Genomic DNA, 22,670 nt, shown 5'->3' with positions numbered 1-22,670 from the left:
TTTTTTGGTCCCCAGGTCGGCGAGAGGGTGCATTTTTTTTTCAATCAACAGGAAATGACGTATTTGTTGTCACGTGGTATCGGTGTGTGTGCTGGAGAAAGGACTCCGACCCAACATGCCCCCGGTGATGGTAGAGAGTTACACCGGAATAAGGCACTGCTTTCGGCTTAACGTAGCAGGGCTGGCCGCCTGGAGACTATTTTCTGCTCTTGCGGAAAAAAAAACCAAGTCGATCGAAATTAATGTTAGTGCCATTCTTTGGACCATCTAAAGGCCTAATTAAAAGTACAATAAAATATAACTTTCAAATGTATTTTATGGAAAATATTTCATTTTTTCGTTTTTTTCGCCAAAAAAGCCGTGCGCTCATGTGACAAAACCGGGATATAAAGGGTTAAAATCCGCGAAATATAATTAAAACTTTATATGAATATTTCAGGGAGAAGTAGTTTTAAAAGTCTGACCAATTTAAAGTGAAAAAAAAAATATGAATATATAATTTTTTTATAGCACCTTTTGGGGAATTGTCCTTATTCATAAAGGTGGATGCATTTTTTTAAATGTGCTCCTGCAAAAAAAATAATGGCAGGTCAAAATGTATTTTGGTGCCAATCTTTGAACCATCTAAAGGCCTAATTAAAAGTACAATAAAATATAACTTTCAAATTTATTTTATGGAAAATATTTCATTTTTTCATTTTTTTCGCCAAAAAAAGCCGTGCGCTCATGTGACAAAACCAGGATATAGAGGGTTAAAATCCGCAAAATATAATTAAAACTTTAGATGTATATTTCAAGGAGAAGTAGGTCTAAAAGATTGGCTAATTTAAAGTGGAAAAAAATATTAATGTATAATCTTTTTATAGCACTTTTTATGGCGTGGTCGATTTTTGGCTCTAGGACCTCATAAGGGGTACTTTTTCTAAGACCATCCAAGGTTAACATCCACTCACATCTTGGGTTATTTGTTCTCAGCAAGCCACATAACAGGTTGGGGCAAGGTCTCACAATGAGTTCACCCGAAACCTTGGCTGATTGTGACCCACACCCATTTTCACACCTTGGCTTGAGTAATTAGGCAGAGGATCAATAGGGGGTCCATGACCTTCTTAGGAACACCCCCACTAGGGCTGGGACTCTCCACCAGTTGCTCTTAGAACTGAAGAAGCTTCTTGGATGAGAGGTGAAACTTCTTCAAGGAAACTTAAAGAAGAAGACTCTTTTCTTTCCGAGCTCCTTAGACTACAATGACATCCACTCTGTACAGCAGGGACACAAGTCCTCAGGTTAGAACAAGAAGAGTGTCCCATTCATTTTCTGCCACTTATCCAATTCAGGGTCACAAGAAGGCTGGAGCCTATCCCAGCTGTCAGAGGGCAAGAGGCAGGGTACACCCTGGACCAGCTGACACTCAGCTCCAGAGCTAATACATAAAGACAGACAACCAGTCACATCTATGTGCAATTTAAAATCACCAATCCTCCCACAGTCCATGTCTTTGGACTGTGGGGAGAAGCCAGAATACTCAGAGAGAACCCAGGCAGACATGGAGAACATGCTAACTCTGCACAGAGTTGTGAGGCAATGTGGTAACCATCACACCGCCATGTCAACCTTTCAGCTGTTCCATTTTCACAAGGCTCTGGGTGTGTTTGATTTGGAAGAGTTTTACACTCTGACTGAAATGGAACTAGCAACCTTTTGCCTACCCAGCAAATGTGTCGACCACTACATTATGGAGCGACCTCGGTCACTTGGATGGAAAGATTAGCCAAATTTAAATCAGAAAGGTTTTTTGACCTATTTTCATTGGAAGGGTTGCCTGAGTTTTATGGCTGCAACTTGATTCAATCAAAAACCTGTACTTTTGATTTTTTTTACCAAACTGAAAGTTTCTTTTCTCTCCTTTATCGCCTTACTAACACTGACATTATCCAAACTGTAATGGAAAACAAACTCTTTATTCCAGAAATAGTCAGCATGAATATATCTCCCACAAAAAGTCTTCTATCATTACAGAGAGGTCACAAAAGATAAATGTTTTATCTGACTAACGCTGATCTGTTGCTACTTGTTTGTCTGCATTTGCACTGTGCTAATCATCTCTGAGTGCTAACTTATGTGGCGGTGTTCTCTCTCTGTCTTTCTGTGTTTTGCTGTCCTGTGTCTTTTCTCCCATCTTGCTCTGCTTTCTATCATCTGTCATCTTTTTTGTGGTTGCAGCTGCTACCAATGAGGTGGAGAGAGGTTAGTCTGTTCTTCTCTCTGTCCTTTCTGTCCCTCTCTCCTTCCTAACTTCCCTCATTTCCTGTGCTTTATCCACGGGAATGCTACAGATTCACCATACTGTATGCAGTCGTGCTCCGTGTTAGCAGTGCATGTCTTTGATGTATAAAAAGACCACTCTCAGATTTCTGTGGTTATACTGCTTGCTGCTTCACGCATACATGTGATGACCATTCCAGGTGAATGAGCTGAAATTAGAGGAACTGGCAATAATCTATATTTTTGAAAGTAGAAATCCCATTAAAATACCCAAACTTACTAACATCTAGACTGCATTTATTCCATCCACTCCTCCAGAACAATCAAAATATATATTTTCAGTTTTAAAAGAAGGCTAATTTTCTAAACAGTCACACATTGTACTTATTATCCAGATTTACTTAAATGGTGCATTTGGTGCCGACTATTTTCAGCGGAACGTTTGGGGGTCCTGTGAGTATTTGTTTGATTGTACGATAGACTGAAATAGACTCAAACGTGCGTGTTTAATGCTTTTAAAGCTGTTTGGTTGAACAATGGAGGCTTTTGGTATTGAAGGAGTTATATTAAGAGCCATTTGAGTTTGTTTGAGTCTTTTTTGGACCATAACAAAAACATACTGAGTTACATCTTATCTTTTTAATAAAGGTCATTTTAATGTTCCACACCTAGGAATGAAAGTCTGGGACAATAAGCCAGTCTGCTTTCTGAAACGTAAATATCTAAAGTGGTATGTAAAAGTTCTGGGCTACCACTCATTTCTTTATGTTTATATAAAACAAGAGAAAGGTGCAGAGATTTATTAAAACAGGCACCAACAGAACTTAGAATACAGACTGTTGTACCTCTTTCCTGATCTCCTCTGTACCTACTGACAAAGATTTTAACCAAAAATTTCAAATTTGGGTTTGCTTTTGTTGGTGGACCTGCACCTTTTCATGCCTGTCAGAGTGTGTCGTCTTTGGCATTTTTCGTAGACTATAATGTCAGTGTGTTTTGTGACAGTCTGTTAGTAACAAAAGCCTAAATATAAAGTTTAAAACTGGTTCTTTGTGTGATAGAACACACATAGGTAACTCGAGTTAGGTACTTTTTTATGCTTGAATAATCCAGAGGTCAGTATAAATTGTATAATAAACTGAAAAACAAAAACATTTCTGAATGAAAACAAGTGGACAGCGTCCAAAGGATGATTTCAGAAAGCCCGGAGAATTAAAAACACTTTGGAAACAAAAATTACTTCTGGCTTCAGAAACTCTGGCTGCTGGAAGCAAAATGTGAAGAAATGATGGGTGACTCAAGACTTTTGCACAGTATTATACTGTACATTAACCACCCAAAGTTCCTTTTTAAGGAACTAAAAACTTCCTTTCAGGCTTATGGTTTGCATGCATTTCAACCACAGTGTAATGATTTCTAAAAATTAAACAAACTGGTCCTCTGGTGTATGAAAAAGATATTTTAACACATAAAACTATGTTATACTGCCACTGCACCATCTGCTCTATTAATTCCTTTGCAGCTTTCTTAATGTGAACAAAAAACAAACAGTTTATACAGCTCTAAATGTTTAAATTGCCTGAAATAAAACGTGGTGAGTATTTTGCCACTGAGTAATGTTTGGCTCAAGGTTCATTTCTACACATACGACAGGACCTTTGAGGCTTCTCTGGAGCTCATTTCACATCCTAAAAAGTCGTGGGGGGAATAGACCAATATTTATCACATCTAGATTGTGATATTGTGACAAAAACTCACATGTAAATAAGAAGCCATCAAAGTAAACAAGCAAGTACTCACAGTCTTTTAACAGCTCTCTTACAGTTTTTTACAGACGCTAGGACACATTTCTCAATACTTAAGTCACTTTTGCAAAACTCTTCACACATTTCTCCTAACTGACCCTCAGCTTGGCAAAGCAGTTCATTTCACATTCAAAATGCACTACAACTACCAAAACACTTCATTCAGGTCTCAAATGAACACATTCCTCCAAAACACTAGCAAAGGTTGACAGCCGACAAACACACTTTGTCACCCACAAAACAATGACCTAAAAAACACTAACAACATGTAGCATTACACAGTGTTTTCCTGTGTAAAACAAGGACACATCTCTGTTTATAATTTCAATATATGTTACTGGAATGAATCAGACATCATGTATTTATGTTTATGTATTTTTATTTTTTTGCACTAAGTAATCCCAAAATACAAGAATTTGTATACACACCATCCACTGATACACATACAATAGTAATGCTAATCTACTCGGTCTTCCCTATTTGGCCACAGGTTCTCATCCACATCACATCTTATGTCATCTAGGGTAATACACCTAGGAAAGAATCTTCTGGCATGCCAGAATTGAAGGAGTTGAAAAATTGAAGGAGTAACAACTGTGTAGATGTTCATCTACAATGAGAATAAGCTGTGGCTGGTTAAACTGCATTGTTAGATTTAAAATATGTTTCAATAAAATATTGTTGTTGAATTTTGCTGTCTTTTCAAGTTTTGCATTGTGTTATTGTTTTGACCATGAGTTTAACAGTTTGGAAAACAGTATGTAAGCACATGCAAAATGTCCTGTCCGTACAAAGCTTTTTGGCAGTTGTTGTGTCTGAGTGAGAAGATGATTCATGAAATTTGAGAGATGTAGTCATTGAATGCATTTTGTGCCAAAACAATGATAACTGGTCCTCAGTTTAGCCCACATAGACTTCTGTTGTGCTCACTGTGTGAGGAGTTTTGCAAACGTGACCTAAGTATTGAGAAATGTGTCCTAGCGTCTGTAAAAAACTGTAATGACAGCTTTTCTTTTAAAGCCATTATGCTTTTCTGTCATACCGAACTGTTTGGAAAGGGGAAGAGATAATCCTAATATGATCATCTCAGTCAGACAGCTCTGTCTTTGAGTGCAGAATCCCCACCCACCTGCTGTTTGGGATGGTCAGCCAATCAGCAGGCTCAAAGGGAGGCTGGCCTTAAATTGAGAAGAGCTAAATTTACATATTTCAGACAGTAGGTAAACTAAGTGGTTGCACCAAAAACATGTATCAGATGAATAACTATTGTTACTGAAATGTGAATTATTAAAAAACAACATTTTATATGCATTAAGCAAGTCTGACTGCTTTTAAGTCCGTGAGCGAAAGAAATCACTGTCTAAATGAAGGGCTTAAAAGCACAAACATCTCCTGCTGTTTCACGCTTATACTTATTAATCCCTAGAGGGTTGTGTAATTATTCCCAGCGTGGACTTCAGGAGTCAAGGAAACTGGTTTATTCCCTCATCAGTGATTCATTTGGAGTTCAGAGTTTCAGGAAGATCAGGATACTCTCTGGAGCATCAAGATTCCCAGCACTGAAATCATTTATCGGACCACTGTGTTGATTCTGGCCACAAGAGAGTCATCCATCATGAGACCAAGCACCCATTCAACTGACACACAAACACACACAAAGAAAAAAACAAACCACAACGAAGTTAAAATATTGATGTGTTTTATGTTTTCATTTCACTTTATCGTTAATACTGTGCAAAGAATTTAAAAAGTGATGAGGTGTGTGTGTGTGTGTGTGTGTGTGTGTGTGTGTGTGTGTGTGTGTGTGTGTGTGTGTGTGTGTGTGTGTGTGTGTGTGTGTTCCTAGGGGAGCTGTGTGAAGAGAAACTGGACTTCTGTGCCCCAGAGCTGAACCCATGTCAGCACGACTCAAAGTGCATTTTGATTCCTCAGGGATACAAGTGAGTAGACTGGAAACACGCACATGCACGCACGCACATGCACGCACGCACACGCACGCACGCGCACGCACACGTACGCACACACACTCCTGTATAAACTAATATGCAGATATTAGAGTATGCAAGTAGTGGTTCTTGTTTCTCTCCTGCATGATTTGAATACTTATATTTTTCACACAGAAATAATTGAGTTCCAGATTTTTCCCAGCAGAGAAATGGTGTGTGTGTGTGTGTTTGCATGTGTGGATGGGAGGTGTTGGGAATGTGATTTTGGCTCCCTAGTAAGGTTCCCTGGCGAGATTTTATCTGTACTTTTACTCCCTTGCTCCCTTGCTTGTGTGCGCTGTGGTCAGTGTAATTACGTCTGGATGTGCTCTGTGAGGCAGTTTGACATCATGTAAAAATTAGATTAGTTTGTGTTCTCTAGGATTTGTGGACTGTCTGGGTCACGAAGCAATTGACATGTTTTCTTTTTATTGTTAAGGAAATCTTCCACATGCAATTAGAGCAAATCTAACCACAGGCAGCCACAAAGAACAGCTGTATCCCTGCGAGTCCAGTAACAACAAGCATTTCTGTGTGTGTGTGTGTGTGTGTGTGTGTGTGTGTGTTCATTTTAGGTGTGAGTGCATTCCAGGATACATCGGTGAGCACTGTGAGCTGGATTATGACGACTGTGAAGAGAATAAGTGTCAGAATGGCGGTCAGTGCATCGATGCCGTCAATGGATACACCTGCATCTGTCCAGAAGGGTACAGGTGAGCTGCGCACCACAGAGGAAGTCACACATGCCAACAGTTTTTGATATATGAGGAGCTCCCCCTGGTGTGTATTGTCAGTTATTGAGATCAACATACTATTTTTCTCAAGGTCCCTGGAATAATAGTACAGTGTGGTATTTTTTGGACTTTGGATTTGTCTAACTTTCACATTTGAAATGATGAAAAATCCAACTGTAACTGAAAGCACCGAAGAAGTATGTTTTTAAGCTTGTATGTTCTAGCAGCCGTACCACAAACTGATAATAATTATAAAAGGAACAAATAAAGGGAATGATCTGGACTCTTACGGTATTCCACGTGTGTTACAATGTGCGTTTCAGTGGGTTATTCTGCGAGTTCTCTCCTCCGATGGTCCTTCCTCGCACCAGCCCCTGTGACAACCACGAGTGCCTCAACGGGGCACAGTGCGTCATTGTGGGATCAGACCCCCGCTGCCAGTGTCTCCACGGCTACGAGGGAGAGCGCTGTGAGACTCTCGCCAGTGTCAACTTCGTCAACCGCGAGTCGTACCTGCAGCTGCCCTCCAGTCTCCTCTCACCACAGACCAACATCAGCCTGCAGGTGACCTTCTTTAAATTAAATGCAGCTCTGCACTTTTGCTTCGTTTCATTTCAGGTGAAATATTTTTGAAATTTTTGAAATGAAAATGTTTCCAAACTTTTTTTGAGCTTGTGACCCCTCAGAGTAAACAGAGTCACCGGTCAGTTTTACCAAAAAAAAAACAGCACACAACAACACACTTAAATAATTTATATTTAAAATGATCTACTATTTTCTTAAAAACAACAAAAAAAAAACAGCTTTTGTAATGAAGTCTTTTTTATCTCAAAGCTTTAATGTAGTAACTCTAACTTCTGAGAAAATAACTTGAAATTTTGAGTTATTCAGTCACATTTCAACACAATAGCTCAAGATTTTGATTACGTTCTGCTTTTTCACAAACAAGCTTCATCTCAAATCATGAAATTTAAAAGAAAGGCCCCACCTGGCCATCACAGATTTGCTTACAGCTCTTATGACTGGTTTTCTTAAATAAACAAATAATAACAGTTTCATACTGGAAAAATGAGTCTGTGTGTCTATATACCTGTGAATCCATTCATCTGATTGGCACTGTTTTAAAGAATGTTGCATGCCTTGAATATGCAAAGCTGTAAACTAAAAATCAGTCCCCTACCTGTGAACGTTTGGTTTCTACAGACATCCAAATATTTTAGAGACTTCGAGCATCTGTAATTTTGTGTTAACTTGAGCTACACTCCTGAGAGTCCATATTCATAAAGTTATAGTACCAGATCTTTATTCCAAAAAAAACAGAAAATATTGCTGGAAAATATCTAAAAGCACCTCTCTCTTCCTTCATCCCTTAATTATTTATTTATTGAGAAAACTCATGGCATTAGGGAATTTTTTTTGTTGTTTTTTGGGAGGTCATGTGTTATACAGCGCACACACACACACACACACTCTCTGGGGAAAACTGTCACACGGGAAAGGCGGATTACACAAAGTCACGGATTTTACACAAGCTATGTTCACAAAAGCTAGAAAGGATCACTAACGCGTCTTGCACAATCATCCAGCGATGAGAAGGTCTGTGTCCCGGCTTTAAATGGCATCACGTAATGGCAACATAATAGCAAACAGGTGTGTGGGCCAAGGGCGGGAGGCCGCAATGAGCTCCGCCCAGGCAGAGCGGCCAAGGAGAGAGAGAGAGCAAAAACAAAAACACATGTAGCCTTGTGGTCCATGACAATCTGTGCCTCCCATCAGATTTTATAATTTCACTGTGTCAGAATATTTATCATTAAACTCTCATTGGCATGCAGACACAGTTAGTGACTGGCTGGTGAACGTAGTGGAGCGCTTAGCTGCTAAAGAGTCAGATTTCCTTCAGGGGTTTGTAAAGATTCATCTCCAGTTTGTGCTCCTCATGTATTAGCATACATTTAGATCACAGCAGCAACACCAACCATCAGGTTTGCCTTTCAATTTCTCTTCTAGAGAAACCAAACAAAACAGAGTTAAAGTAGGTGAAATCATGTGAATGCACGTATTAACAGGAACTCTCACAACAAGTTTGTGATGCTGATTTAATTTCAGGTTTAAGTAGGCAGGTATAAGTAGGGGTCACAGAAGTACACACATGCTTTGTTTAAGTTGAAGATGCAGATACTTGTGTTTAAAAATTGATCTCTTTACCCAAGTGAGAGTGAAGTAAGAGGAAGGCAAAGTTTATTTCAATTTAAACTCTAATGATATTGTTTTTAATTTGAACAGCTGTGATGTAGAATTTGCTTTGCCTGTATTGCAGATGATTCAGCCTCCACAACTAAACAGAAAGAGTATATTCTCAGGTTAAAGTGAGATTTAGCAGGTTGGGCTGTGGGGGAAATAATCACTTAGAAATCATTTTTATTTTGAGCATAACTAGATTTTCTTTGTGTTCAGGCTGCGATTAGCTGAGCCGAACTGAATATAAATATAAGTAAATCTTTAACTTTCCAGTCCTTCATTTTAGAAATAATGTCTGTCTTCAATCTTTCTCCATCTCAGAGTGAAGTTAGCTTTCATTCTTTTCTCTATCCAGGAAATACAGCAGCTGAACCTTTAGCTAGCAACACACTGTGTGACAAACTGCACACAAACAGTTTGAGTGTTTGCTGATGTTTGTGGAGCTGAGCTGTGAACCTTAAAAACATTATTTCCTTTATGCTCGCTAGATGCTGATGTACTCCGACCACAACTTACAGACATCTGCACAAACGTGGATGTCTTGGCCTGCTTTAACCCCAGAGTACAGAGTTATAAAAGATCTATAGATATTCTGTGCAGTGACTTGAAATAATAACTCCCCTTAAATATCTGAAAGCTAAAGTTTGTTTTGAAAATGTAAGGAGTAAAAGCAGAGATATTTGTGTACACATATAGGAAGTAAAAGTGATAAGTTTTCAGAAAAATAAATACACAACTAAAGTACATATACCTGAAAATGACTTACTTGTTTTTTGTTGACAATTCTTACAGCAGGTGAAAAGAACTATGTGCACTTGTAGGCCACTAACATGGCGATCCTGCTGTGTTTTCAGATTGCTACCGATGAGGACAGTGGCGTGTTGTTGTATAAAGGGGATAATGATCACATTGCCATGGAGCTGTACAGGGGACGCCTCAGGGTCAGCTACGACACTGGATCCTATCCTCCTTCTGCTATATACAGGTATACAGAAAGCCCGTTCCCTGGCTCCACGTTCACATGATGGATGATACAGATGTCTGAAGTGAATTTCTCCCTCGTGTCTCTCTCTCGCTCTCAGTGTGGAGACAGTGAATGATGGTAATTTCCATGCCGTGGAGTTAGTAGCATCAGATCAGACTCTGTCTCTGTCCATCGATGGCGGGCCGCCCAAATCCATCAACTCCCTCAACAAGCAGTCCACACTCAATATAGATTCTCCACTTTATGTGGGAGGTAAGGACTCAGCGCTATGTATATTCTTAATGGCTGTGTCTGTGTAAGTGTTGTAGAACAGATAGATATCGTAATACTTATACAAATTATACTTAATACAAATTATAGTATAAATACTTGGATTTAAACATTATGTACAGGTGGCCAGAGGCTAGGTGTGAAGCACCAAGTCATAAAAAGCTTTCCCGTTGAGTTTGGACCTGATTTTATTTCCATACACACAAAAATATAATTAAGATGATCTTTAATCATCTTAAATGAGGCGCTGAGATACTTCTGTCTTCATGCAGGGATGCCAGAGCGAGCCTCGGCTTCTGGCGGTCTGTCGGCTCTACAGCACAGCTCGGGTGGCCGTAATGGCACGAGCTTCCATGGCTGCCTCCGTAACCTCTACATCAACGGGAAGCTCCAGGATCTAGGAGCTGGGCTTGAAGCGGGGCTCCCAGGATCTGGAACCACCCAGAGTACCACCAGAAAGTGGTTGGGCAATGGGGTGGAGCCGGGCTGTCAGCCGTGCCAGAGAGGGGCCTGCGTCCAAGGTGACTGCCACCCAACTGGACACCGCGGTTTCACTTGTACATGCCACGCAGGCTGGACGGGAACTTTGTGTGACCAGCAAGTTAGCAACCCCTGTGATGGCAACAAGTGAGTGTTTCTGCGCTTCGTCTAAAACCACAGCTAGTGCAATGGCTCTCAAAGAGAGACCACGATTTGTCTGTCCAGTTCTTTACCTTCTGTATTTCCCTCTTCCACCCTACAGGTGTATCCACGGTACCTGCATCCCAATCAACTCCTATTCCTACTCCTGCCGCTGCCAGCCTGGCTTTGCTGGTGTCCTCTGTGATGAGCAGGACCAGGATACAGCTAACCCCTGCAGCCTGTCTCGCTGCAAACATGGCAAATGTAGAGTGTCAGGCCTGGGCAAGGCGTACTGCGAGTGTAACAGCGGATATACAGGAGAGGCGTGTGACAGAGGTAAGCGAAACACGGATGCCTGTTCGGTACACTACCTTAATTCTTCTAAAAATAATAATCTAATACTCCAGTGGGCTTCTTTTAACAAAGTCTGAGCTTCTCTGTTACTTGCTAACTCTCTTTAAAGTGTCTCAGCAGCGTGTGTCTCAAAGTGTTTAATCTCTCTGCACTGACGCTTCTAACCTGTCGCTTTTTCAACTCAGCATCTCCTGAGCCTCCTCTTAATCCCACACAAGGGGTTACTCAGGTGAGACCACCTGATCGCATGTTAACGTCAGCTTTTCTTTACTAATTTTCCCTCCTGCATGCAGCCCAGCAAACCTCTCATCAGCATACTTGCTCTCACCTCATGCAACATATAGCATGACAAGTTCCAGCTTTTTATTTTTTTTCCCCACTGTAATGGAGCGCCGCAAACTCTGCAGAATAATAAAAACCTTTTTTTAATACTAATTATAGCATTAAAGGAATACATTTTTGCAAAGGTAACATAGCTTTATATTAGTGGAATTATATCCCAGGACTGGTAAATCAGAAAGAACCAAGTCTGTCTGTGTATCGAGGGCATTTCCTTTTCTGAGCTGGATACTACTTTTGTCAACTCATTTCACAGATTTATCAACAGCAGATTCAGCTTAACAGCTCTTGACCAGTTGCCCTCACATCACATGTTTTGAAGGTGCCTAATATGCTAGTGTTGAATCTCTGCAGTTTGTAAACAGACCAAGTCTGGGAGATGATGATACAATCATTTACATGCTGCAGAGAGCTTCTTCCCATCTAGATAGTAATGGCTGCACAATGAGGATCATCCTCTTTGATTTCTCAAGTGCATTTAACACAATCCAACCGCTGCTGCAGTAGAGAAGCTACAGAACGTGTCAGTAAACACATCCACCATCTAATGGATTACTGACTACCTGAGAGCTGTCTGCTGTGTTGATGAGCAGCACAGGAGCTCCACAGGAGAATTACACTGTAATTCTGTTTACCTACAAAAACATTAAGGTAGATACATTAGAACAAGTCATATTTTTTCAGGACTATACTATACAAAGCAAAACTATACATATATAGCATGTGTAAAAGTACATACACATTACTTAAGGTATAATTATTTCTTCATTTCCTTTTACCCCGTTATTGTAGTGTTAAATATTTGTAAATAATTGCGTTGTAATTTCAAATAAAATGCACACATGGCAGGCCAGTTTTTCAGGCTGAGCTATTCAGTGTGTGCAACAAATTGATGGGCCATTTGAGGCGATTGAAGTGTACTTTGCTGCGGTCTGTTGGCGGAGCAACATCAGAGCTGATGACACCAACAGACTGAATAAACTAATTAGGAAACCTGACTTGAAGCTGTGGTGGAGATGAGGTCACCGTCCATCATGGATAATCCTGACGAGCTCCGGGCCCAGCCGCTGCTTACTGGATGGCAGTGAAGGACAGACCGACTCAGCTCCACTGACACAAAACCAGATACAGAAAGTCTTTCATACCACATACTACGAGTCTTTGTAGTAGTGTAGTAGTATCACTTCAATGTTACTACCAAATTCCTAAATATGAAACAAATAAAATGTTTGATTGACAAAAATCAAGTTTTCAGCTGTCGAGTTGTTAAAAAGGCTTCTAGAAAAAACTTTCTTTTACATCTGAATTTAGTTGAACCAACAGCAGACATCGACTTCTACTAAACTAACGCCATTGAACCAAATTAAACCCGAAAGTTTTATGAACAGTTCACTCAGCAGTTTATTTCTAGAAAGGGTTTTTCTTTATTCTTCATATTCGTGCCATTTTTTCCTCTTCTTGCTGTCCTCTTTGTGTCATTGGTGTACTGACTTGTTGTGTTGCTGCTTTTACCATTAAGATTGCCTGTCATTTGAACACAATAGAGCACTCCTGTTTGAACATTTCATTCCCACAAAACTCTTTTTTTTTTTTTTTTTTTTAAATCCAAACAGTAGTCGTATCATTCCTAATATATTTCTTACTTTGTTGCCAAAGCCGGACAACCTTTTCCCATGATGTGCAGAATTGGTGGAGTTCTCAGTAAAAACTTTGGACACCTTGCAAATATTCTTTCTGTTCCTTGTGTCCGCAGAGGTGGCCTGCCGAGGGGAACGGGTCCGAGATGTCTACCAGAGACAGCAAGGCTACGCGGCGTGCCAAACCCAGGAGAAGGTCTCCCGTTTAGAGTGTCGAGGCAGCTGCCCGGGGGGAGCAGAAGGACAGGGCACCTGCTGCACCCCCCTTCGCAGCAAACGCAGGAAATACACGTTCCAGTGCACTGACGGGTCTTCTTTTGTCCAGGAAGTGGAGAAAGTTGTCAAGTGCGGCTGTACAAAGTGTTCTTCATAAAAAAAAAAAAGAAAGAAAAAACAGAGACGACACCCTCAGCAGATTTTTCTGTTCTCCAGACATGTTCTGTGTTCCTGCTCGCCTTACTTGATCCCCCACCCCCTGTTGTCCAAGATCCCAATTCCCCGTGAGGAAACCATGCACAGTACCCCCCACCACCTTTTTTTAAACCCTTAAAAAACAAACAAAAAAAAAGTTTCTTTTCTTGTCAGTGCTGGACTGATGATTGATGCTTCCTCGGTGGGGATGTCGAATTGTATTGTAAAGTACGAAAACAGACTTATTTTTTATTATGAAGTGGCGAAAAAGACAAAAAAAAACCACACACACACACACACAGAAGTTGACTTTTTCCTTTTATCTACTTCTTTTTGTTGGTCATGATGACTCTAATGGTGTGCCACACTTGTCTCTTCCCTGGAGGACTGACGTGTCACTGACAGCTGACCACTTCCTGACCACAGACTTCCTGCTTCCTGTCCCCCAGTTGTGTGTTTTAGGAGTAACCTTAGTACCACAGACTCACCACTAGGAGGAGCTGCGTTAAGGCACTGGGAGAGGGCGAGCAGTGACAACCTTCACAAGAAATCACCACTGCAGTCTGCAGTCTCCCTTTTAACAGACCTCCTGAACCCTCTGAGACTGTGTGCATGATCCTACACACAGCTGTGCTCAATCATGTGCTATTTTCTACAGCTACTGAACAACACACACAAACACAAACACACATAAATACTCTCACCTATAGAGGTAAACCTATTACCTGCCAGGATAAACACACTTCAGTCCGTTTATTCTGCCCCCAGTCATGAATGACAAGTATTTATTGTATCATAAATACCTGTACTTATTCAGTAGATTCCCCATGTATCAATCTGATTCTTTTAATATATATTAATTTATACAGTATTTGTCCTTATTTTTGTATTAAAAAGACATAATCTGTCAAGATAGCTGAACTAACAAAATGGTGAGAAGTTGTTTTTTTCTTTTTTTTTTTTGGATCACTGAAACTATTGTGCTTGCCAGAGACCTTTAGTTACATTTTAATCTGCAAATGTGACGTGAAGACATTGTATATTTTTGTCGCGTTTCCTGGAAGTTTGTACTGTGCCATTACCAGAAGGTCTTTATATTAGAGTATAAATGTATAGATAATTTCCCTACCTATGTATTTCACACACAGATCTTGTGAGTAGCATTGACCCTAGAGGATGCTTAGGACTGTTTTTACCTTTTTAACAAATTTATGCTTAAAGAATACTGTGACTTTTTTCTAAATGAAACTACTTTGTTAGCCCCTTGGTCTCCGATGTTAACATGTTGCTGCTAAGTTTTTGTACCGTAGACTTGGATCCTGATCTGTATGTTATATAGAACTTCCTGCTCCTACTGTACGGGGGGCACCTTGTGTAACAGATAAATATGTCCCCCCCTCCACCACTACACATGTGCATTGTGCTTTATATATTTCCCCGTCTCCATCCCCAGACTAATGTCAGTTCCCTGACTGATGTTTGTTTATTAAACACAATATTTACCTCACACTTCTCAGCTTTGCTTTTCTGTCACACTAAGAAACACCGAGGAGAATGATTATTAAAGACTGGAGGTCAATAATGTGAAAAATAAACTCCCATTATTTTGAATTTTGTTTGCGTAGTGCAGAAAATCGAGACTACACCGGAAATCCTCACCTGTACCCCGTTTCATCCCCTTTCTTTAACTTGTTAGATATTTAATCATCTTAATTGTTTTTCATTTTCTTTTAGTGTTTCTGAGGAATTCAGAGCATACACATAACAATTAGAACAATTTTATTCTTGCTATATTTTACCAATACATGTTTTCCGAGTAGAGTATTCTTCCATAAGAGTTTTGTTTTGTTTTTCTTTTTAAGTTTCTAGCTCAGCTGACTCGTAGAGTGGCATACAGGAGGGGGGGATATAAATATATTTATTTATTTATTAAATAAATAAGATGTGCATTATTCCTAAAAAGAAAAAAATGAATACCTACATTTATATTCATCATTTCTGCTTGCAGTGCAGTCGTTAGCTGTCTTAACCAAAGGTTGCATCAGACCCATGGTCGTAAGAAGTCAGGTAAGTAAAATGGTAGAGAAAAAAGCAGTTACGTTTACCGCAAGCTCAGCATTCGTTGTTAAATGTTACAGTTTTGTATTTTCAGCTCTGGTGTTACTGTTTAGAAAGGTTTGGATTCAGTTTAGGCTAGTTTCAGTGTTAGTTTTAGGGGGATTTTTGTTTTTCTTGCTTTTCTTATTATTATTATATGAAGAGTGTTTGTCCAGCTAAAATTTGGAAAAGTTAAAACAGGTATTACAATAAAAACACAACACTTTGTGAGGCTGGGTATTTGCTCGTTTAGTTATCTCATGTCTCATCAAACAAATGCGTCATACTCGCTGTGTTGTCAAAAACTACAAGTAAGGACATTTACTGCAAATATTTGTATTTTGTTTTTATTTCAAAAAGTCATTTCAGTTAGTTTTCAAGTGTGGGTGTTGTTTGTTTGTTCATTTGTTTGTCTGTCTGTCTTTTAGGTTAAATAAAGCCACACCTAGTCTTAGCTTTTAATATAGCTCTAGATCAGGTTAATAACATTCTAATCAAAGCAGGGTTTCCATGGAAACGCATTTCATCTTTACCACATTTCTTACTAAACCTTCAGTGAAAATTTGATGTTTAATTAATCAGATCTTTAGTTCCAAGAATCAGAGGACACACATCACACAAGGGAACAAATGTGCAAGCTTTAGACCTCCAGCATCTGTTTGAAGTCCATGGCTATATCCAGCCAGCGTGGCCAGTTTGTCTTTCAGCTATAGGTGACCTCTAGACCACCTGAAGGTTTTTATGTCATGAGCTGTCAGTGGAAGCAATGGACACAACATTTAAAAAATACTCAGTTTCACTGGTTAGTCCTGAGTATTTTAGATCTATGTGCTCGTCAATAATAATGAGGATGACTTACATGCAAATTTTTTTTCATAAAAATTGAAGGTTAGACCGTGACCATGAAATCTATTCGCAGTTCATCTTTCTTTTTCTCTGCTGACTAAAACAAACTGTCAAATTAATTCCAGTAAAAACAACTTTGAATGTTTCGTGTAACTACACAGTTCAGCAGTGCCATCTACGGTTTGTGTTGCTTAATTACAAATGATTCTTTCACTGTCAACTTCTGATTTGTTCTTCAATAAAAGAGAAATTTTATGATTGATGGCTGTACAAATAAATCTGATGTCACCTGATCTGGTTACAGCTGGGACTGACTATAGTCGAGGCTACGCAAACCCACTCAGCGGTAAAACAGTAACACAGCAGCCTCGGTCATCTCTTTGGAGGCGCTCCAGCCTTGCTCTTTGCCCAGTCTGTCGTAGTCAAACGATGGGAAGTCCCCACACTGCTCCTCAGGGTTGAAATATCCTCCTCCTCCTATACAATACTAAAAACAGGGTTTTTACACCATGTGTACTCACACAGTATAGGCAGATGTGTGACGACTGATTACTCACATGTTCAGTGTTGCAACCGACAGTCGGCTTGACACCAGAGCAGATAGCCATGGCCGCAGATTCCCAGTTTATTGCTCTGAAAGTGATGAAGCCTGGTTCAAACTCCCCTTTCATTCAAACAAACAAACAAACAAACAAACAAATTAAATAATTAAATAAACATTCATATGACAACTGGTTTAATTAATAGAGTATGTTCATAAATACTTAAAAACCCTGTTATTCATTTTGTGTTGCAAGTTTAAACAACTATTTTATGTGTGAAATATGTAAAAGACTCTTATTACACATTAATTGTCTAATTAATTGTCTTCTAATGATCCAAATTATCATTTTCAATCTGATTAAATGAGCTTCTTACTTCTTGGATTGGGTCCATACAACTTTTTGGTGGACTCCGCGTCTCCGTGGTCGTATATGATGGGAATAGCTGGCCCTCTGTCACTGCATGTTCCAACTTTGTATCTCACCGGATATTGCTGCAACAGTGTTGGGGGAGTTTGTCATGAGTGTGTATGTATGGACACACGCTCACACAGAAACACACACATATATGTATAAAAGTAAAGAGTAAAGCCTCTGAAAATTGATCCAGTGGTTTATATTCTGCAGTAAAAAAAAACGTTTTCCAAGAACATTTTGAAGTGGATGGCAGGATCAGAATTTGGCATAAACAACATGAAGGCGTGGCTCCATCCTGTCTTGTATCAACAATTAAGCCTGGTTGTGATGCAAAGGTGGTGTAATATTTTCTTGGCACACTTTGGCCACAAGGAATTGAGGCAGCTCAGAAGGCAAAGGGGATCCAAGTTGGTATCAACTAAGTATCTCTAATAAAGTGACCAGTGAGTCATCCTCCTGTTCAGTTGTGCTCTGGGTTAACTTCTTTTGCATCATAAATTGCTCCATTTTGCTTTTCAAATATTTTGCTTTTCTTTTCAAATAGAATTTTTGTGACATCCCACGCCCACCTGCACTGAACCAATTCAGTGACATAAGCTGGAACTGTAGCTTATAACCAGCTAAAATATACTTTAATATCAAAAGTGTTTGACACTAAAGTGAATGTTTTTTCCTATGGTAAATATTTTATCTATGATATTAATTGGTGTTTAATACTGTTATTTACATCATGGTTAAGATTCACAATCAGACGATAAACCAAGGAATTTAATTGTTGCTTCTTCTTGTTGTATCCTGTGAGCATTTCTGTCTAAACAATTCATCTGGCAAGAAACTGATGAGTTTCCAACAAACTAACCACAGCAGTGTGTTGCATTTTATGATCTCACAATCAGTTTTAAGTAAATTAAGTCAAGTGCTTCAGTTAATGTTCCATTCCAGCACTGTTTTTACCACCACGGCTGATTTTACCTTAAAGTCATCAGCAGTGGCGCTCTCTACTGTTCCAAAGGAGTTTCTGTTGGACCAGTTTCCATCTCCATCAGGCAGGTCAGCATTGTTGCCCTGCTGGCTGGACCAGCGATCGCCGGCTGTGCACCTTCCATAAATGCTGTTCTCATGGACGCTCGCCACCAGCGTCCATCCGCCCCCCGCAGTAGTCATATCACAGTAAGTCTGGTACAGCATGCCATTAGCTGTGGTGAGGTAGTACACCCCATCTGGAAACAAAGTATTAAGAAAACATAGTTTCATTTTAAGAGGGTAGAAATATCCTGAATGTTGCCCGTTAAATAATTATGACTTGTGATTTGTGTGATTGTATTGTCCTCACCTTCATATTCACCATATCGGTCCTTGATCTCTTTACAGCTTCTTGCAATATAAGTGAATCTGTTCCTGAGTTTCTTCAGCTGTTCAAAGTCTTCTGTCTCACGTGTGGTTTCTGTGCATTTTTCTGAAAACAAAGTCAAGAAAATGTAAGAAAGTACACATGTAAAGCAATCTGGAGATTTGCAGTTGTGTGAAAAATATAATAGAAAACAATTTGGTCCTTTAAGTTAGGTTCATACTACTTCAGATAAACAACAACACATATTATAACATGTCTGCGTCGGAGTGTGGCTTGTGGCTCAGCTGCAGCGGAGGGGTGGAGCAATGGGTTCAGGGTGTGGTGTCAGTTGAGGCTGACTCACATACCTGACCTCCATCATCTGATCATGTCTCCCCTTTTGAGGATGTTGCCGGGATCAGGGAGCGAGCCGTATGTGGTGCTGAGCCAAGAAGGCAACTGGAAAGCTGAGCAGTGAAAAGCGCACAACATCTTTTTTCCCACATGGAAAAAAGTGACATGGTGTAAGATGTTTTGAGTTGTTGTTCATCTGAGGTTGTATTTACCTCATTTTAAGACCTGCTAAGGATCGATTATTTTATTATGTCCTAATAGGTGATAAGTGTCAGATGGTGTATTTTCTTGTCGCTACGTGTATGTGTGCTGTACCACTGAAAGCTAATAGAAATAGTTTAAACGTTTTCATATTACCTATTTGTGAAGAAGTAAAATCTGCAAAGGATACTTGTTCCAAAAATACCAGACTCACAAAAAGCAAAATTATGCGATGTAACATCTCCTGTGGGTGAAAAAAGTACATATTAGGTGCTTGATGATAAATGTTATCTGACACAACACATCAAAATATGGAAGCTTGTTTCCACCTCTGGGGAAAAAAGGCATCCATATGTCAAAATTTCAGGTTATTATCTCAAAAGTCAGTATTATTTTTTTGAGTTTTGACAAATATGTAGAAATATTTACTTTCTTTCCTGAACAGAAACATTTTTTTAAAGCTTGGATGGTTATGTTTAATTTCTAACATCTCAGAGAAGTCTAGTGTTCTCAAAACTGGGTGTAAAACATGAATTCAGCAGGAATTTGTCTGATAAATAAAAACATGATTTTTCATTTTTAACAAATTTGAGGCATTTTTAAAATATTTGTGTGTTCTTCTAGTTAACGATAGACGGTCTAATAAATTTATTACGCTCTGCATCTCAAAATTTGAACTCACTAGCTCAAATGTCTGAGAAAATAACTTGAATTTTCTGCTGAACTTAAGTCAAAACTTCAAGATAAATTATTTTTAAAATATTTCTGCATGGCAGCAAAAAAAGTGAAATGACTAAATGAACTAAATAAATAAAATAGTTTTTCAGTAGCCGTAACAAGCAGAATATTTAGTTAATTCATCTCCATCTCAAGAAACCTAAGTTTAAAAAAAACAAATAGTAATAATGTGTGTGCTTGTTTTATTCACCTTTGTTTGTTTGAATAGGTCTTGAAGATTATGAAGCTCATTTCTTAAGAAAGAAGAAAGGAAATTAATAATTCTTGGTCAAGAATAACTAATTTATTTTATTATTTTTTTTGTTGTATTTTAGTGCTAGTTATTGTTTATGTTTTAGCTTCTTCGGTTCTTGTTATTCATGTCCTGCTTTATATTCCTCTGGAGTCTTATGTGTAGTTTTACTTCCTCCCATGTCTGATATTTTTTATTGCCTGGGTCTAGTTTGGCCCATGTGTATCTGCTTGCTCTGATTGGCCTTCGGTGTGAATATTTAGAGCCCTGTCTTTCCTGTTTTCATCACCAAAGTCTTTCCTCTTCTCGTCTATGCTGCCTCTTGTGTTCTTGGAATTTTTAGTTTTCCTCAGCTTGTGGATTTTTTGGACTTGTGCAATTGAGCTGAATAAGTTCCTTTTTTTTTTTTTTTTGCTTGCTTGGACCTTGTCATATAAGCCTTGAATATATAAGCATAAAAACTATGTTCAAATCAACTTAAATTCAAATCATGAAAATTTCAAGCGCCACCAGTGATCATGAATAAAAAAAAGAAAGAAAATAAACTAAATGTTCTTTCACCATTATCACCAGGTACTATGGGTCGTGAAGTGGGGTACACTCCGGACAGACTGCCAATCTGACACAATAAACTGCATGTATTTTTTTAAAACAGAAATTAGTTTAAAACCCGTGGGGGTTTTTTTCCCTGAAGAGATTTTACATGAAAATTCACAGCAGGACAATGAGGTTCAACGTGATTGATAGAGAATTGCTCTATATGTTTATAAAAGCAACAAAGAAAGATACTCACAGTCAGTGAAGCTGACAATGCTCTTAAAAAAACATTTTTCAGTGACTGACAACTAAATCCGAGTTGTTACCTGATTTAATTTCCAGATTGTTTCTCCACTATTTAAATTCTCTCATGAAGTCTGCAGTAGGAATAAGACTTATTCACATGACAGAAGAATATGAAGAGAAAGTTTGGCTCACATGACAGTAAGAGGAAAGTTTAAAATTAGGTCAGGAGGAAGTCGTTTTTGAGCATTGCTCAAACATGGTATTTTCTACAGCTCCTGAACAACACACACACACACACACACACACCCTCTCCTGTATTGTTAAACATTAATCTTTTTTGTATTAAAGACATATTTACAAGATAGTTTAACTAACACACTACACGTCTGCATCATGCTTTATATTTCCCCGTCTCCATCCCCAGACTAGTGTCAGTTCCCTGACTGATGTTTGTTTATTTTTTTTTTTTCAATATTTTATTTTAATTTTTTCAGCATAGAAAACCCCATGAACAAACAAATACAGCTCAGGCGCTGAGATGATAGGACAAGAAATAGCACAATAATAATAATTAATAGGGAAAGACAAAAGAAAAAAGAAAGAAAACATTAAAATTTGAAACTACCAGTATCCATAATGAATTAAATGTCATGAATATGTATTAAACAGGGAAATTGCATCGCCATGGTACATGTTTATACAACATGAGCTTTCTCAAGGTGAGTACAAAACAGAGTCCAGGATTTTGAGAAAACTTTTGCTGCAGGTGTTTGCAGGTATCGAACTTTTTCCAGCTGAATGACTGATAACATGTAATTGAGCCAGACACTGAAGGAGGGAGGAGCAGCGGACTTCCATTCCTTTAGAATAAGTCTTTTCGCAATCATCATTCTGAGGTCGATTGGCACCCGCACAGTCGCAGGGATAGTTCTGAAACGTACACAGCCAAAAACTGCAATTTCTGGATTGGGTGAGATGGAAATCCCTTAAGCTTTAGAGTAGAGATGGACCGATCCGATATTACGTATCGGTCCGATACTGACCTAAATTACTGGATCGGATATCGGAGAAAAATAAAAAATGTAATCCGATCCATTAAATATCACGAAAGCACCTCACAAAACTTGCAACACGCCGTAACTCACCTCAGAATGTTAGCACGTCGGAGCAGTATGCATCACGTGATACAGCGCCGGTGGTCTGGATAGCATGTGGAGCTTCGCTAGCAACCCGGCATTTCATCTCCGACAAAGTTATCTCCGAGAGAAGTAAAGCAAGTGTGTAAGTCCATCTCTGAATGTTTGTAAAGCATTCCTGCGTTAAGCTTAACGAGCGACTGCCTCTCGCTCTCCGGCTGCTACTTCAATCATGAAACTGCTTAATGATCAGCTGATCGGCTTTTCTGTCGCGAGTCCGTGTCTCTTGTTTGCTTTTGGCCCACTTTGCACCAGAAAGAGGAAACCAGCGGCTGAACAACAGCAGCACG

At 39.2% G+C, this 22,670-nt stretch overlaps 2 protein-coding genes across 19 annotated transcripts in view; one reads left to right on the top strand and one right to left on the bottom strand.

Annotated features, from left to right (window-relative positions):
- slit2 (slit homolog 2 (Drosophila)) overlaps positions 1-15,151 on the top strand; it is a 104,502-nt gene extending 89,351 nt beyond the window's left edge. For 10 of the 16 annotated variants that reach the window (XM_026170980.1, XM_026170976.1, XM_026170972.1 and 7 more), the window contains 9 exons: positions 2,224-2,247; positions 5,917-6,010; positions 6,631-6,768; positions 7,113-7,353; positions 9,882-10,012; positions 10,110-10,264; positions 10,555-10,909; positions 11,025-11,239; positions 13,350-15,151. In XM_026170980.1, the coding sequence (XP_026026765.1) occupies positions 2,224-2,247; positions 5,917-6,010; positions 6,631-6,768; positions 7,113-7,353; positions 9,882-10,012; positions 10,110-10,264; positions 10,555-10,909; positions 11,025-11,239; positions 13,350-13,606 (1,610 nt within the window). In that variant the 3' untranslated portion in view covers positions 13,607-15,151. Of the gene's footprint in view, positions 1-2,223; positions 2,248-5,916; positions 6,011-6,630; positions 6,769-7,112; positions 7,354-9,881; positions 10,013-10,109; positions 10,265-10,554; positions 10,910-11,024; positions 11,240-11,442; positions 11,487-13,349 lie in introns of all 16 variants that reach the window. The other 6 variants (XM_026170987.1, XM_026170985.1, XM_026170986.1 and 3 more) reach the window with 2 other exon arrangements.
- Positions 15,152-16,072: 921 nt separating this feature from the next.
- Positions 16,073-22,361, bottom strand: LOC113024172 (intelectin-like). 3 transcript variants are annotated; one of them, XM_026170970.1, is made up of 8 exons: positions 21,265-21,297; positions 20,360-20,402; positions 19,588-19,675; positions 18,880-19,002; positions 18,519-18,766; positions 17,506-17,623; positions 17,145-17,251; positions 16,073-17,074 (listed from the first exon to the last, which is right to left on the bottom strand). In XM_026170970.1, the coding sequence occupies exons 3-8, from the start codon at positions 19,670-19,672 to the stop codon at positions 16,928-16,930; spliced, it is 828 nt and encodes a 275-aa protein (XP_026026755.1). In that variant the 5' UTR covers positions 19,673-19,675; positions 20,360-20,402; positions 21,265-21,297; the 3' UTR covers positions 16,073-16,927. The 3 variants fall into 3 exon arrangements, with proteins under 3 accessions (XP_026026755.1, XP_026026754.1, XP_026026753.1); XM_026170969.1 differs by lacking the exons at positions 20,360-20,402; positions 21,265-21,297 and adding an exon at positions 22,330-22,361; XM_026170968.1 differs by lacking the exon at positions 20,360-20,402 and having other exon boundaries at positions 21,265-21,316.
- Positions 22,362-22,670: the final 309 nt, after the last annotated feature.

This window comes from Astatotilapia calliptera, chromosome 6 (genome assembly GCF_900246225.1).
Source record: "Astatotilapia calliptera chromosome 6, fAstCal1.2, whole genome shotgun sequence".
Taxonomy (NCBI): domain Eukaryota; kingdom Metazoa; phylum Chordata; class Actinopteri; order Cichliformes; family Cichlidae; genus Astatotilapia; species Astatotilapia calliptera.
Note: the sequence above shows the minus strand (reverse complement) of the source record. Positions and strands in the feature narration are given on the sequence as shown.

What these genes read in the sequence shown, in the direction of transcription:
- LOC113024172 (XM_026170969.1), bottom strand. Translation starts at nt 19,672, where the DNA reads ATGTTACATCGCATAATTTTGCTTTTTGTGAGTCTGGTATTTTTGGAA. An exon ending in TTTTACTTCTTCACAAATAG is followed by an intron (nt 19,003 to 19,587) that starts GTAATATGAAAA and finishes CTTTGTTTTCAG; the next exon opens with AAAAATGCACAGAAACCACA. An exon ending in CCGATATGGTGAATATGAAG is followed by an intron (nt 18,767 to 18,879) that starts GTGAGGACAATA and finishes CTTTGTTTCCAG; the next exon opens with ATGGGGTGTACTACCTCACC.